Here is a 17,649-nt window from a genome sequence, read left to right as displayed (position 1 = left end):
ATAAATAAATAATCAACGAAAAATTTTCCGAAATATTTTTGATATTCTTTATTAGATCTAGGATTTTTCCCTGATATATTTCAAAGTTTATCAAATATCCGCTAGGTGTATTCATATACCACACCTTATAGACAAACCTTACAGGCTTTCCTCTGATAAACTGTTTGCATCCATGATGCCCAAAGTAGCATATCATCGATTCATCATAAGCTATATTTTCTTCTGGGACAAAATGCTCTATGAACGATTTTTTTAACATATCTGTAAGTGATCTACGTTTGTACATTTTTTCATTTTTATTTATATTATTATTGTCTGCAAAATGAAGTAAACGACAAATTTGTAAAAACTTATCTCGTCTCATGGCATCAGACACCAGAATATTTTGCATGTCAGGGCTTCTCTCCCAGTAGCTTCTTTTAGATGGTAGCTTATTATATCCGCTTAATAAGAGAATTGCCATAAATACTTTCAATTCAGGAAGTGTCATGTTAGGGTTCGGTTGATTTATCAGTAGAGCATATTTTGTTGTTTCAGACGCTATCATTTCTAGCAACTCATCAGTAATAAATAATTCAAACAGTTGCACACAACTCATCTCTGAATATTTACTGTAACCCACTTTTTGAAAGTTGCGCAGCGTATAATGAAAGGACTCCGTCAATATAATTTGTAGGTTCTGGCAGATCAATTACCATTCGGGGATTTGTATTAGTTTTTATTTCATAAGAACTATTTACGTTCTGTAAATCCTTATCATAGCTTGCTTCTAGGTCTGATTGTACACCTCCTAGACGTTCAGAGTCTGCAAATACAACTTCCGCACCTGCACGAAGTTGACGAGGATTCAAGTTATCCGGGTCACCACCTTCGTCTTCGTCACCTGAATCCTCATCCGTAAGGAAATTTGATTCAGCCGGCTCAATAAAAATGTCTGTTGCATCATCTTCTTCATATGCGATATCTAAAGCTTCCTGTAGTGTAATTCCACTGAAATTATAAAAAGATATGTTTTGACTACATAACCGCCTAGTGGGTCCATATGGGTACAGCAATATTTACATAAATTAATTTACATGAATATATTTTAAGATCTTTTAAAATAAGTAAAATTGATTTGATCCTAGTGTTCCCAAAAAAAGGTACTGAAAATTTACTGACATAAATCGGATGTCCATTATGTCCATTATCAAACACTTGTTACTATAACACGATTTTCTAACTTCCTTAGCTTATGAAATCTAATAAAACACTGATGAGTATTCATCAACGCAGGTTAAGACAAGTCTAAATAAAGTATACCAGCGGTAAATATAATGTTGGTTGAATGTTTTATTATAATTTTATTGCGTTAAACAATACCTAATGGATTTGAGCAAAAAAATTTACATAGAATAAAATATTTTTTAACTCTCCAGCCTCTCATGCATACAAAAAGGTAGATGCATGCATAGTTGGGTATAAAAATTTTATACTCAACATAGTACCTATAATACGATTTATATGGTATTCACGATATTGTGGGATATTATTTTACAAGACAGGCTTTTGCCTTCTATATTTATACAAAAACTGTCAAATAAAACAAAAATAAATAGAGTTGTTTGAAATCACTGGTGGAAAGGGTAAACTTTCTTGCCAAACTATCCACATTTAAGAGAGGCGTATTTGAACACCTAATTGCTTCAAAATATTTATCAAGGACCACTGAAGCAATAAAACAATTAAAATGTATTTTCCTTCGATTTATTTACACAATAGACTTAAGGGCTGGTTCAAACATTGACAATTATCGCAATTCTGACAGTTACATAAAGAGTTATACAAATATTAGCTTTACAGTGAGTGCGGGGAGGCAGTAACAGATATACATGAAATGATAAAATTGAGAGAGACCAACTATATACGTTTTAACACAAAACACCGGGTTTACAAGCGCATTTATCGCTTACGCACCATGCACATTTTCTAGATCACACACACACGGCCTTTTCTTGCCGAGAGGCAAATTGGCACTGTCTGTCTTAAGTTACATATCGAGGGGAGGACGGGTCCCTTATGAAGGGCATCAGTCGCACACACGTTAACACGAGAGCTGCCGACCTGAGCTCACAATTTGATAAAATAACTATACTACGATTACAATATTATACAGGTTGTTTTTACAACATACTGCCCCCAGTTGAAGCACTAGCTTTAACATTATAAAAAGCATTAAAAAGAAAAGAGTACATAAAAAAAAACAATATGAGTAATAGTATACAAACAACATATGAGTAAAGGTACTAAACCTAATAACATTAACATAATCCTTCACTAGGAAGGGGACACAATTTTGTTATCGTGCGTTTGAAAATCCCATCCTTAGTTTTAACAGATGCAATTCTCACTCGGCCATCTTTACCCGGAAAGACATCCATCACTCGTGCCAATGACCAGTAGAGAGGAGGGAGATTATCTTCTTTAACTAACACAAGGTCATTGGGTTCTAAATTTTTGAATGGGAGAAACCATTTTGGACGATTTTGAAGTCGATTCAGATAATCAGTCGACCACCTTTTCCAAAAAAGTTGCTGGAGCTTAGAGAGATTTTGCCAGATGCTAAGTCTATTTTCCGGGATAGATGTATACTCCTGGTCGGGTAGCGAGGTGAGAGACCTTCCAATCAGGAAGTGACCAGGGGTAAGATATGTGAAATCGGAGGGATCATTAGAGAGGGCACAAATGGGCCGAGAATTAAGTACGGCTTCAATTTGGGTAAGCACGGTACTGAATTCCTCGAATGTAATTTTGAGATTGCCCAACAATCTATAGATATGATGTTTAGCGCTCTTTATAGCGCTCTCCCAGAGTCCTCCATGATGAGGAGATCGAGGTGGTATTGTTTTCCACCGAATTTGAGAGGAGGCTAAAAATTCCTGAATAGAAGAGTTAGGTTCCTTATTTTTCAAGAAATTATAGAGTTCGAATAACTGATTTTTAGCCCCAAGAAAGTTTGTCGCATTATCAGAGAATATAGTCTGAGGGTGACCTCTTCGACTGATAAAGCGCTTGAGAGCAAGAAGAAACGCTTCTGTTGTGAGCCCACTGACTAATTCTATATGAACCGCACGTGTGGACATACAGACAAATAGAGCTATGTATGACTTTATCAAGGGACTTTTACGAAGTTTAGAGGCCTTTATTAGAAAGGGACCACCAAAATCCAAACCTACATGAGCAAAAACTTGAGCAGAGCATAAGCGTTCCTTAGGTAAATCAGACATGATTTGAGCTAAGGGTTTGGCATTAAACTTGAAACAAACATGACATTCGTGGACTATCCTCTTAATCTCCCGTAGACCATTCAAGGGCCAATATCTAAGGCGAACTTGAGAGAGAGTATTCTGAGGACCTGCATGATGGAGCCTGAGATGTTCTTTTTTGAGAATTAGACGAACAACATGATTTTTCGAGGGGAGGAGGAGAGGATATTTTTGATCAAAGGTAACTTCGGAATACCTAAGACGTCCACCTACACGGAGCATTTCATTTTTGTCAAGAAAAGGAGCAAATTGTAAGAGAGACTTATTAGAAATAATCTTATTGCCTTTGAGATCAGCAATTTCTGAGGAGAAACTTGAGTTTTGCAATAATTTTATAATTTTCATTTCGGTATTTTGAAGTTCAGATACTTCAAGTGCACCGGATAATTTTTGAGTGCCAGACTTTGCGTTATTACCAAATCTGAGTACATAAGCTATAGTCCTTACATATTTCGTGAAACTGGAGAACCTTTCAGAAAGCATGACAAAGAAATCAAATTGAGCACTTCGAGTGTGAAGAACAACTTTTCTTTCTTCAGGTAATTTATTAGAATTAAACTTCGGACTATATTCAGACAAATTTAGGTCAAATGTTTGCAAAAACTGAGGACCGTGAAACCAAAGAGTGGAGTTGAGTATGTTAGAGGGCATCATTCCTCTGGAGAGGATGTCAGCAGGGTTGTCTTTAGACTTTACGTGTCTCCAATGAGAGTGAGAAGAATTTTCTTGAATTTGAGCTACCCTGTTGGCGACAAATTGATTCCATCTGGAGTGATGTGATCTGAGCCACGCCAAAACTATCTCAGAATCGCTCCACATGTTTATAGAGGTAATAGAGGGCAATTTATCCTTTATGATATCAACCACCTTTGTGGTGAGCTTGCTAGCCAATAAAGCACCCATAAGTTCCAGCCTTGGAAGCGTTATGGTCTTTAAAGGAGCAATACGACTTTTCGAAGCAATGAGAGAGCACGAGACATTTTTTGATTTGTAGATAACCCGTATATAACAACAAGCAGCATATGCTTTCAAACTTGCGTCAGAAAAAGAGTGAATTTCAATAGAAGAAATTTCATGACATGAGAAAAGACATCTGGGTATGCTTATGTCTTTGAGAGCAGCGAGATCAGTTATAAACTTCAACCATTCATTTAAAATATTTGAATCCACGGAGTCATTCCAATTAATTTTAGAAATCCAAATTTTTTGCATAATAATTTTAGCAAGAACAGTTACGGGATTAATGAGCCCTTGTGGATCAAAAATTTGAGCGATAATAGAGAGTACTTCCCTTTTTGTGTAATTATCCTTTATTGATAATTGAGGTACAGAAATTGAAAATGTATCAGTACTGGGGTTCCAACAGAGACCTAAAACCTTATTAGAAGCATTCTCTGGTGAAATAACATAGGCAGAGTTTGTAGAGAGAGTAGAAACATTTTCTAAAAACATTTTTGAATTAGAGCACCATTTATGAAGAGAAATGCATGCCTTGTTGAGTAGGTCAGTTATCTCATTATGAGCCTTAAGAAGAGTTTGCGTGTCATTGGCCCCATATAGAATGTCATCTACATAGCAGCCTGTTAAGAGAGCATCGGAAGCCAATGGGGAGTTGTTTTGATGAGTTTTAGCTAATTCCATCAAACAACGAGTACTTTGAAAGCTTGCGCTTTTTGTTCCATAAGTTACGGTTTGAAGCTCAAGACATTCGATATCCTGTTCTGGAGAATCCCGCCAGAGGATATTCTGGAGGAATGTGTGATCAGGATGAATTTGTACCTGCCTGTACATTTTTTGTATGTCGGAAGTGAAGACATAGGTATACAATCTAAACCGAAGGAGAATGTCGAAAAGTTCAGGCTGAAGAGTTTTTCCTTTCAACAGGATGTCATTAAGAGAATAGCCACTGGAACTTTTCATGGAGCCATCAAAAACCACCCGTAATTTGGTAGTTAATGATTCTTCTTTTATGACAGAGTGATGAGGTAAAAAGTATTTATTTTCTAAGTGCACATTTGTGAGAGAAAGAGGAACCTTTTTGGCATGTCCAAGAGAAACATATTCATTGATGAATGCTTTATATTGAGAGTATACATTTTCGTGTTTTAAGAGTTTATTTTCTAAACTAATAAACCTTTTCCTAGCCATATTGTAAGAATTGCCCAGCATTTTATGTGCTGTTTCAGAAATGAGAGGAAGCCTTACCTGAAACCGACCAGAAGGTAGAATTTGAGTTGTTTCAGTGAATATTTGTTCAGCCAGATCCTCAGAGGAGGAGATTTTAACAGAGGGGGTCACTTCTTCGACTTCGAAGAATTGTCGAATTATATTATCGAGCTTATCTTCCTCAGATGTGGACTGGACAAATAAAGAGACATTTGAGTGTGTAGGAGACAACTGTGAGCGATAAATTCCTTTGTGAAGTGCGTAAGGAGGTAAAGAACCAAACATAATGTACCCTAAGTGTGTGTTCTGGAGAACAGGGAGTCCTTTACCTAAACGTATTAAACCATCCGATAACAATTCGCTATATATGTCACTGGCAAGAAGAAGATCTATATTTCCAGGGACAGAGTAGGTGGGATCTGCGAGAGTGACTGTAGAGGGGATATTAAATTTACTTCTGTTTATGGATATTTGGGGGAGTCTACAAGTTATGTTGTCTAAAATAGCACAGGAGATTTTGAAACCATTACCATTTCTTTTGTATGGAAAAATTTCTAGATCGACCATTTTGTTCGAGAATGAACTATGTTCAGAGATAGTAGAGATTTGTAACCTTTTGCTGTAAGGAGAGAGATTTAATTTTTGAACCAAATCTTTAGAGACAAATGACGACTGAGATCCACTATCTAAAATACATCTAGCGTGTATGGGTACGCCATGCTTTGAATAAATAGTGACTAGAGCGGTTGCCAGCAGAACATCCTGCTTTATTGACAGAGCAGAAAGAGAAGTCATTACATTTGACACCTGAGAGGTTTGAGATTCAGAGAGAGAGACAGAATTACTTGGACCGGCTTCACCATCAGACCAAGTGTTTTGTACATTGCGAGAGGTTGCGTGATTTTGTCGTTGAAAAGATCTACTAGAAGAAGAGCTATTTTCATGGTCATTGTGCAAGAGTGTGTGATGCCTTTTCTTGCATATACCACATAAACGTTGAGACGAACAATTTTGTGAAAAGTGTTTAGTTCCTAAACAGTTGCGACATAGTTTGTTTTCATTAACAAATTTATACTTATCCTGTAAGAAAAGATTAGCAAATTTTGTGCATGCATAAATAGTGTGTGTAGCATTATTACAAAATACGCATGTTTTGGAGTATGAGTTATTTTTATTACTTGCCGAAGAGAAGAGAACCGTTTTAGAGTTTGTTTTAATATCTTTTTTATCGTTATTATCTGAGGAGTTTAACTTTTCCATAATGTCACACTTTTTTTCTAAAAAATCAAAGAATTGATTTAGCGTAGGAATATCTTTTGACCCTAACTCGTATTCGAAAGACCGGTGAGTAGTAAAGTCCACTTTTTGCAAAAATATTTCTATTAATAAGAGATCCCAATGCTCGATGGGTACATTCATATTTTTTAGCGCGAGTAAGGTCTGTTTTGCGGTGACCAAAAATTCACGTAAGGCCTTTGCATTAGTTTTGACTAAGGATGGAACTTTCAAAAGACGCTGTATAAGCAAACTAATTACGCGCGATTTGTTTTCGTAGCGATTTCGAAGAGTCTCTAACGCGATTTGGAAGTTTTCTTCTAAAACTTGGATGTTTTCTACCAACTGGAGAGGTTCGTTGCGTAGAAAAGATTTGAGATAAACAAAGCGCTGGACGTTGTTGAGTTCCGGGTTATTAATAATTAACGTCTCGAAGAGCTGATAGAATGCACTCCATTCTGAGAAGCATCCTGAGAAAATTTGAATTTTAATTTCGGGAAGAGTCACTTTAGCACTAGCTAAACGTGGAGAAGTGGAACTGGACTGGTGTGAAGGAGGTTGGAGCATCTCCATTCTATGTTGAAGACCTGCCAGAGTTGAGAAGTACTTTTCTTCAATTTCTTCCCTATCGCGTTCTTCAGTGTTGTCTTCGTCCAGTTCCTCAATCTGATCCATGAGGTCATCATATTTGGCGTAACAATTCGTTAATTCAGTACGACGGAGTTGGAACTGCAAGGGATCCGTTTCTTGAGTAGAGTTATCCCTTAACCAATTAGAGATACGAGAGATTTTTGATTTCAACGGTTTGCGTTGTTTCTTTAATTGATCCATTGCGGTTAGAGATGTATCGAAAGCTTTGCGAGATATTTATCTATGAGAGATACACGAAAAATAAACAATTTTAGAGTCTAAAATACAGCTTAGTCCACCCCGTATAATAAACAAGAGTCTCAGAAAATAATGTCTGTACGAATCCTGCGAAATATAAACTCGTCCTGTATACTAATAATATGCGTTCGAACTTTTGAATGTCCCTGTACCGTGATTATAAAAATATATTTTGGAACGAACTCACCAAATAGACATGAATCTAAAAAATCCATAAAAATCCATAGTCACATCACATGTTTCTTGTCAGCAATTTCACTTGAGATGCACCTCGAAGAGCGATAAATCTAACATCTAAGATTGTTGGGTGGAAACACTTCAAACACTTGCGTGGTGACGTAATGTTCCATGTGCCGTGAGATTGTTTATCTTATACGTTTTATTTTGTGAAGAGCACTCAGTAACGATATTTATTTTAATTTTTACGGGAAGAGAATTAAATAAGAGAAAATTAATTTGATTTATGAAGATAAATCGGAAGAGGAATTGCGATAAACAATATGCGGTTCGAAGAGACCACAAATGGTGGAAAGGGTAAACTTTGTTGCCAAACTATCCACATTTAAGAGAGGCGTATTTGAACACCTAATTGCTTCAAAATATTTATCAAGGACCACTGAAGCAATAAAACAATTAAAATGTATTTTCCTTCGATTTATTTACACAATAGACTTAAGGGCTGGTTCAAACATTGACAATTATCGCAATTCTGACAGTTACATAAAGAGTTATACAAATATTAGCTTTACAGTGAGTGCGGGGAGGCAGTAACAGATATACATGAAATGATAAAATTGAGAGAGACCAACTATATACGTTTTAACACAAAACACCGGGTTTACAAGCGCATTTATCGCTTACGCACCATGCACATTTTCTAGATCACACACACACGGCCTTTTCTTGCCGAGAGGCAAATTGGCACTGTCTGTCTTAAGTTACATATCGAGGGGAGGACGGGTCCCTTATGAAGGGCATCAGTCGCACACACGTTAACACGAGAGCTGCCGACCTGAGCTCACAATTTGATAAAATAACTATACTACGATTACAATATTATACAGGTTGTTTTTACAACAATCACTACGAATACGCTGATTTATATTCGCAAACCAAAATGAATAATATGCAGAATACCTCATTAAATAGGAAATCAACTTTTGAAAATTTACTGTACGATTCTGAAATATTTTTATACAATTGCAAATTGTTTCTGTTGGCTGGGTACTGTATATTTCTAAAATCACAGTAAACTACGGCCGCCACCCTCCCAATAAAACAATAATTCGTCCTTAAATTATTGACTAAAGTGACAAAAAAAACATACAAAGGGCTACGCTCCGCGCGATCTGTGCCGTTAATTGAGCGTGGTTGTGCAGAAATTTTGAGGGAGCGGTTACTAATTTCAATTTGAATTTACAAAGTTCCAACGGGGGATAATATTAACAGATGGTATAGAGCCAGAGGAAAGATTAAACATCGGGTTTCGTTAAAAGGGTGAGTCACAGTTTGTATCAAACTTAATAATTGTATTATGTCTACACATTTAACAAAAATATTATTTTGCAATAAAACTATACCGCTATAATTTTATGAAATAAATAAACTGCTATTTAAATAAGTAAAAAGAGGAAATAGAATTAGTAGGAATACAAATAGTTACGGCTAAACACGTGTATAGAAAAGTTACGTGGCTACACGCGCACAATCTAAATGACCGGGTCGTTATTTACAATTTTAATTGTCATTATTGCCCAAAAAATTTAGTATCATTAAAGAAATATGCAAACAACTACAAAAATACGCCGACCATCAAGAAACTAGAGAACTCTTCGCCAAAGTAAAATACTTAACTAAAGAGTTGAAACCACAAACGCCGATAATTAAAGATAACTTGGGATCAACAAACTAATGTTTGTATTTTGAGAACGATTTCCGAAGTGAAAATTGAAACGTCAATAAACGTATTTTAACCTTTAATTGTGGCTTATTCCCATTTAAATAGTAATTAATTTAAAATGCCACAAGAAAATAGCTTCATGACAATAGCAATAATGTATTCAATAATTTTGACGTCATTGATACTAGAGAGAACAACAGTATATTTGTGTATTTGGTTGGTTGGTATGGTGAGAAGCCGAAGCTTCTCCATCAGCACTTACATCCATTTTTGAATTTATTCCACATACTTCTCCAACTCGATCCTCGAGATCGGTATTCTTGGATATCAAGTTTTGAGGTTACAGTATTGATCAATAGTTAATATTTAGAAATATCCTACTCACAGTTATGATTTATAGTACAAATTAGCACACTAACTATACTGGTTTCACTGCTATACTTTTAAAATAAATATATTTGGTTAAATTTTTAGAAAAATATTATAAATTCAGGAGACGACTTAGTTGCTGTATTTCAGTACTATATCCAGGACCGTAATCGAATTTATAATTATGTTTTCTTAATTCTGAATTCTTTTTAATGCCTGTAATTGTAAATTCAGGTAGAGAAAGTTTGGTGTCATTAAAAGGATATCAAGATCATACAAGTAATTATTTCATTTCCACTAATTTTCAACACATTTTGAATTCTTTTTAGTGCCTGTAATTGTAAATTCAGGTAGAGAAAGTTTGGTGTCATTAAAAGGATATCAAGATCATACAAGTAATTATTTCATTTCCACTAATTTTCAACACATTTCAACATTGTAGTTATTTGTAACATACAGGAAGCACAGGCCTATCTCTGTAAACCTGCCATCTGAATGTGAATTTCAGTAGTATAGTAATAGAATTATAAGTAATAGAAATATTGCAAATTGTATTTTTTAATATAAGACATCTATGTTCTATGTATGATAAAGTAAAAATAAAAAGAGCAGACAATATGATTTTAAAAGAGCTAATATGATTTTAATATAATATTTTTAAAACATATTTTTTAAAACCACACGTAAAAGTTTTAAATCAACTAAATATGTTTTAACAAATAAACTTTTATTCAAATTTAAAAAGTTCTAAATGAAAAATAACAGCTAGAGCATATCAGCGGTATCATATATAAGTGAATTGATATGAAAAGATCCAGTTTCCATACGTTATTATCTCTATTCTTCTTGAAAATGTTCACTCGGCGTGAAATTAGCTTTGCACATTATGAGTTTTATTTAACTTATGATAACTAGCTGTATAAAATATGAGACGTAGGGAAGCAAGTAATAGTTACTTAGAATCAACACAAGAAAGCGGAAATTTTATTTAAGCCAAATATTATGTTTATATGGAACAAAGGCACAATTGTTTGTAATAAAAATTAAATTTTTAAAATTGAAGACTCGAGTGGATAAAGAAGATAAATAATAATCCAATTATATAAAATATGTTGGTAACAACCTGAAAGATAATCCAGTACATTTCTAGAGATACATTTATGATAAAAAAAATCAAACTATGTTCTAAATCACATGTACCTTGATCACCAAATGGCAGATAATGTCCAAAACATAGCTAACATTTTGCTAGTGTATATGATTCATCCACATGCTGATTGCCCAAAACGGACTCATGTTTAAAAGCAAATATTTCTTGAAAAAAGATCAAGATGGCGACTGACGAATTAATATACAAAGAACTAGATCGTCTTAAGAAATCAGAATTATTGGAAATACTTATTCAAAAAAAGGTTTCCGAAGGAATAAAAATTATTGAAAGTGTCAAAAATGTTTTGGAAAGCAGTGTATCTTCTTGTTCCGATGTGAAACTGTGCAATAGTGATTTGAGGTTAAAACTCACTCAACTACAGTGCAAGTTAAAGTGTGCCGAAATTGAGATTACTTACTTAAAATCGTTAAATACAGAGCTAGTAAAAGGTAATGAACGTCAAGATTTAATTATTTCTTTGCGAATTCAAATAAAAATATTGAACATAAACACACTACGTCCAACGTTGTCAATCCTACTAACGGGGGACGTAAACCACCTGAAAATTCAAATGCTGTAGCTAATAATAGTAGTCGTATTCGTAGTAACAGTCAATTCACGTCTACTGTGGAAGCAGTACTTCCAGCTTCAATTGATTAAGGAAAAAATGAGTGTCAAAAGGCCCAAGAAAGTAATATGTTATCTGTAATAAATCTTACGAAAGAAGCCACAAATAACGAAGCTCCATGGCAGAAAGTTCAAGACAGAAACAAAAAAAGAAGACAGTGAGTTGTTGGAACTGGTGCTGGATCTGTCAAAGGTGTTCCAAAATATGTGGATCTACATGTGTATCGCATTGATCCTAGCACCAATGTGGCTGCAATATAAAATCTTCTGAAACCACATTTTCCGGAAGTGCTTTGCTAGTCTATGGAGTCTCGCTACCCAAGTCTTTACTCATCATTTAAGGTCCGAATGTATCAAAATAATTTCAATAAAGCTATGGATCCAGCACTCTGGCCTGAAAATGCATGTGTGAACAATTTTGTACCTACGGAAAAATCAGAGGTTCCAGAGGTAATGTTTAACTCTAAATTAATGTTATTAAATGTTCAAAGTATAAATAATAACAATAAAATATGTGACATTCTTGTGGATATTAATACATTAAAAAATATAAAAATCTTATGTCTAACAGAATTATGGGAAAACATTGACTCTATTAATAATATATACATTGTTGGATTTACTATGAGTAGTAGCTATTGTAGAAACTCTTCAGTAAGAGGAGGTGGTGTAGAAATATTCGTAAAGAGAAATGTTAACGCTCATAATATTAATGTTAAACAATTTTGTTCTAATAAATAATCAGAGTTTTGTTGTTCTTTAATTAGGGATAAAAACAATAATATCTTTTGCATATTGAACTGCTACCGATCTCCGTGTGGAGATGTAAATATTTTTTAACTGTCTTTTAAATCATTTATATGAGCCAACTGCATGTTATGTTATTTGTGGTGACTTTTATATTGATATTAAAACGTCAAACAATAACCAAACATAACTACTGAATTGCTTATCTGCTTATAACATACATACTAATCTGAGTTGAACTGTCAAAGTTTAAATACGCATTTCAAAGTTTTCTGCAATTTTTTGTAATTTAAGTACAGTATATTTCACGAATTTGCGCTTATTTTGGATTAGAAATCAAAGCTTGGATAATTGTCATTCCAGGTTGGTTTTTTTTTTCGAAGTTTGATGGTGAATGGTGGAAAAATACAAGTAAGGGCCTTACTAACATTTTCTTTGTGATCTTATTCCTTTACATATTTCCTAATATTTTATATAGTCAAACCACATCTAAACGTTTTGGTAGAACTTTGTTAACGTTCTCCATTATGGAGGAAGAAATTCCTTCCGACCGGCCACTAGATCCACGAGAAAGTAAACATTAAAGGAAAGAGTTTATATTCTGAATCAGATTGGGGACCCTTTGAGGACTTTGTTCAGGGTAAAAATAGTAATGTGGGTAACTATCATATCCTCCTATCCTATGTGATGTGCATTTGAAATGTGGACCTATAGAAGAATTATGAGGGTTTCCTGGGTAGATAGAGTTACGAACAATAAAGTACTGAGAAGAATAGGTAAAGAGAAGGAAGTTGAACTTACAATTAAAAAAAGAAAGCTACAGTCTCTCGGACATGTGATGCGGGGCGAGAAGTATGGCATCCTGCGATTCATAATGCAAAGAAAGATAGATGGCAGAAAAAGCATCGGAAGAAGACGAATTTCATGGCTCAAGAACCTGAGTGAATGGTTTGAATGCAGCTAAAAAAAACTTTTTAGAGCTACTGCCTTAAAAATTAAAATAGTTATGATGATTGCCAACCTCCGTAGCGGAGATGGCACCTGAAGAAGAAGAAGAATCATATCTTAAGTATTAGTATCTTATATATTAGTATAAGTATCTTATATCTAAGACTATCTTTAATTTAAAACTGAAAGAGATTGCTAAGTTTGATAGAAAGAGAAAAAATAGAGTGGGGTAGTATTCAAGGACAGACAATCTGCCAATTCGTTTATCCTTAGGAATGACGGAGAAGAATTAGGTTATGAGGTTTTCATTCCCACTCATCTTATCTCTTGTAAAGGTATTGTCAGTTGAGTTTTTAAATCTTTGTCAGAAGAGGAAATTAAAATGTCAACTTCTACTAATCTACCCTTTCGTAGAGTTATATCTGTTAAAAGGGTGAATAGAAAGGTTATGCAAAATAATTCAGAAACCACTTTCATCCCTACAGGTACTATCTGTTTAACTTTTTATTCTTGGGAAGGAATATTCCCAAGGAAATTGAAATTTATTGTCTGCCTATGAAGGTGATACTCTTTGTTAGTCCAGTTCTCCAATGTCATAATTGTCTTTTATATGGGCATAGAATAGAATAAAATAGCATTCCAGTTCAAGAGAGGAGATCAGTTACTACATCCCTGTCTTCAAATTCTGTTTCCTACAGTCAGAATACAAAATCCACTCCATCAAAAAAGAAAAGACCATTAAATGTAGGCTTTAACCAAATCATTACATTTTAGTTTTATTATTCATTCGCATTATTATTTTTTATGTTATTTTTTAAGTTTGGCATTCCTTTCCCCAGGTAGCTGTAGCTACCTCCGTGAATATTGTTAGTTGTCACTCTGGAAACCCCGTCAGTGTCTTCTAACTTAGATACCACAAATTCGTTGCACTGCTCCTGTAGTGATCCTTTCCCAAGTTAATATGCTCATTTTCTAAGTTGGCTGCACTGCACTGAAGACGACCAATAGTCAGAAATACGTATAAACTGTTGCTTTCCATCGATATACATATTTATATATTAAAATGAAAAATAATCTTAAAATTCTAATTGTGAAAGAATATTTTGTGGAAATATTTAAGTCTGTCAAGGTTTAACTTTCGCATAAAATAAATATAGCCCAGCAAATAAAATACCAAGTTATCCTCTACGGTTAAAGTAAACTTTAAAGTTAAAAACTAAGCAAGAGTTCAAAAAAAGTACAAAAGTACAGAATATTTATACAACAGAACATCTATCCAATTAATCCTTTGACATCGAAGTGACCTCAGCCTCAACGAGAGGCAAAACCAGGACATTTGAAACTGTATCCACTTTAAACACACTTCAAACGATTGTACAGCGTACTCTATTTATACAAGGTTTGTATGTAAGCTTCGGAATTACATACCACTGTAAATAGCCGCAAAACAAATGTGACCTATCACCTTTGGCGATGAACTTTTTTATAAGAGACAGGAAGTTATTTGAAGTTTTTCTTTGACGTGACTTGTACTAGTCGAATAGAGATTTTTAAATAATGCATAAAACTTTGAACATACAAGCTATGACGTTAAAATAATACTTTTATATTGCACCCTTAATCAGGGAAAGATAAGTTATGACAGTAGATATATTTTATTCTATAAAAGTAATTTTGAAAAACAAAACAACATTCTTCCAATGGTTAATTTTAGAGAGCATTTAAAATATTCACTCTAGATCTCAATAAAATAATATTCTCATATAACTTTCTTACGTTTCCAGAAAATAATATTTTATAAAGTCAAAAATTGGTTAAAAAACAAGCAATAAAGACATACTTTTAGTTGCCAAACAAAAATAAATCCTAAAATATGTGTCTGACTGACTGAATGTTTTAACCTCGTTTTGTCGTCTCCGGTGTAATTAATAAACGTATGAAAAACTGATTGCAACTTGGTGCAAAATTCCATGTTTATTAATTTGTCCAACTATTGCGCAATATGGTGTTATATTGCGTAGTTGGCCGGTACGCTCTTATTGTGGCATTATCTTGAAGAGACAATGCCATTGTGGTTTTATTAGGTGGTTGAAATAAAACACATTCTTTCTAAGAAGAAAAAAACTCAGCTTCAGAGTCTTAGAAAGAAACAGAGCCCTTCGAGCAAAGTGCTCTAGGGAGCTACCCTACACGGGTAAAACCATGTGTTGACACAGACTGACTGAGATCCGAAAATGTCCCATATTTAAAGATAAATTAACTTTTATATGAAACTTTTTCATTCAAACCAACAAAAAGAATAATTGAAGAAAAAAAGCAACTATACAGAAAATGGCTGACTACAAACAACGACGAAGTTTATAAAGAATATAGAGAAAAAGATAGAGAAGTGAAAAAACAAACAACACAGCAAAAGAATGAAAAATGGGAAATAATCTGCTCAAATATTGAAACATACATAGGAGGTACAAGAACTTCGGAGTCATGGAAATACTGAGAGAATTGAAATATACAGGACAAAGAATGGAAGGACTACTACAAGGAACTATTAACAGAACAAAGACCACAATTAATTGGAAAAGAAAACAGGCGAAGACGAAGCAGATTCCCACAACACGAAATAGAAATAACAGATAGGGAAATGAGAACGGCCATAAAAGCAATCAAAAATAAGAAAGCACCGGGACCTGGAGGCATCTCACCTGAGCTTATAAAATACGGATCAAAAAAAATACACCGGATGATACAATGGATATTTCAGAAAGCCATAAATGGAGAACAGCTCCCAAAGGAATGGACGGAGGCATATATGACATCTATATTTAAGAAAGGAGATAGAAAACGATGCGAAAACTACAGAGGAATAAGCGTAATATCATCAATGGGAAGATTATATGGGAAGATACTGCGAGAAAAGATAGAGCAAGTGATTAAAGGCAAAATCTGGGAGGATCAGGCAGGCTTCACGGCAGGAAGATCATGCATAGACCACATATACACACTGGAACAACTGTTGGAAAAGAAAAAAGCAAAAAATAGAGATATATACTTGGCATTTGTGGACCTGAGAAAGGCGTATGACTCTGTACCAAGGTCAGAACTATGGGAGGCAATGTACAAATTAGAAATACAGACGGAGCTCATAGAAGCTACAAAAGCTCTGTATAACGAAAATAAAGTGTCCATTAAAATTGGAACAAGAATCATAGGAGACTTCACCACAACAAAAGGGCTCCTGCAGGGTTGTTCCACATCTCCAACCCTATTCAAAATATACTTAGAAAAAGCCTTGACTACATGGAAAAGAAAATGCGAAGGCATAGAAGTACCGGTACGGAACGAATACCTATATACGTTAAGCTTTGCAGACGATCAGGTAGTGATTGCACAAGACCAAGACGACCTCAGCTACATGATGAAGAAACTACAAGAAGAATATAGCAAGGCTGGCCTAGATATTAACCTCGCGAAAACAAAGTACCTATCTACAAGTAAAGAAGACATAGAAGATCTACAGATTGATGACGACGTAACAATCAAAGGAAAGGATAAATTCAAATACCTGGGGTTTATAATCACGAAAAAGGCAACAACAGAGGAAGAAATTACACAAAGATTAGGACAAACAAGAACAGCAATCCGACAACTTAACTCAGTATGGTGGGATAGACACCTAAATATGAAGACAAAAACGCAGATTTATAAAACATTAGTGCGAAGTATTATGACATACGGGGCTGAAAATTGGATCATAAACAAGAAAAACAGCAGTAAGATAGTAGCAACAGAGATGGAATGCCTGCGAAGATGCTGCAGAGTAACAAGAATGGATAGGAGTAATGACGAAATAAAGCAAAGAACATCAATAGAAACAGACATACTAACATATATAGAACAAAAAAGATTAAAGTGGTATGGACATGTAAGAAGAACTAGCGACAGCAGATGGATAAAGAGAATAACCGAATGGAGCCCCATAGGAAAGAGGAAAAGAGGACGACCCCGAAAATCCTGGAGGAACGAAGTAGATGACGCCATGAGTAAGAGAGGCCTAAACGATGGAGAATGGAACAACAGAGAGAGATAAAAACGGTTGAGCGAGGGAAGGCAGTAAATACTGTAGAATCCCTAAATATATATATAATCTATGAAATAATTTTCAGTATTTTTTATATTAATATGTGCTTTAAAAGCTAAAGATCTTAGAAACTTCCTCTGAACACTCTCCAATCCATCAATGAATACTTGATGAAATGGGGACCAAACAACAGAGC

The 17,649-nt window shown here is 34.6% G+C and overlaps 1 protein-coding gene across 1 annotated transcript; it reads right to left on the bottom strand.

The window, feature by feature from the left end:
• Positions 1-608: 608 nt before the first annotated feature.
• LOC140442424 (uncharacterized) lies at positions 609-7,577 on the bottom strand. The gene is made up of 4 exons (XM_072533497.1): positions 7,254-7,577; positions 4,797-6,551; positions 2,391-4,235; positions 609-974 (listed from the first exon to the last, which is right to left on the bottom strand). Exons 1-4 carry the CDS (start codon positions 7,575-7,577, stop codon positions 609-611), a joined length of 4,290 nt encoding a protein of 1,429 aa, XP_072389598.1.
• Between the last annotated feature and the right edge of the window lie 10,072 nt (positions 7,578-17,649).

This window comes from Diabrotica undecimpunctata, chromosome 5 (assembly GCF_040954645.1).
Source record: "Diabrotica undecimpunctata isolate CICGRU chromosome 5, icDiaUnde3, whole genome shotgun sequence".
In the NCBI taxonomy this organism is placed as follows: Eukaryota; Metazoa; Arthropoda; class Insecta; order Coleoptera; family Chrysomelidae; genus Diabrotica; species Diabrotica undecimpunctata.
Note: the sequence above shows the minus strand (reverse complement) of the source record. Positions and strands in the feature narration are given on the sequence as shown.

Coding starts and splice junctions, on each gene's coding strand:
- LOC140442424 (XM_072533497.1), bottom strand. CDS start 7,577: ATGGATCAATTAAAGAAACAACGCAAACCGTTGAAATCAAAAATCTCT. Junction 6,552..7,253: donor CACGTTTAGCTAGTGCTAAA/GTGACTCTTCCC, acceptor CTTTTCTTACAG/GATAAGTATAAATTTGTTAA. Junction 975..2,390: donor TTCCGGGTAAAGATGGCCGA/GTGAGAATTGCA, acceptor ATTACACTACAG/GAAGCTTTAGATATCGCATA.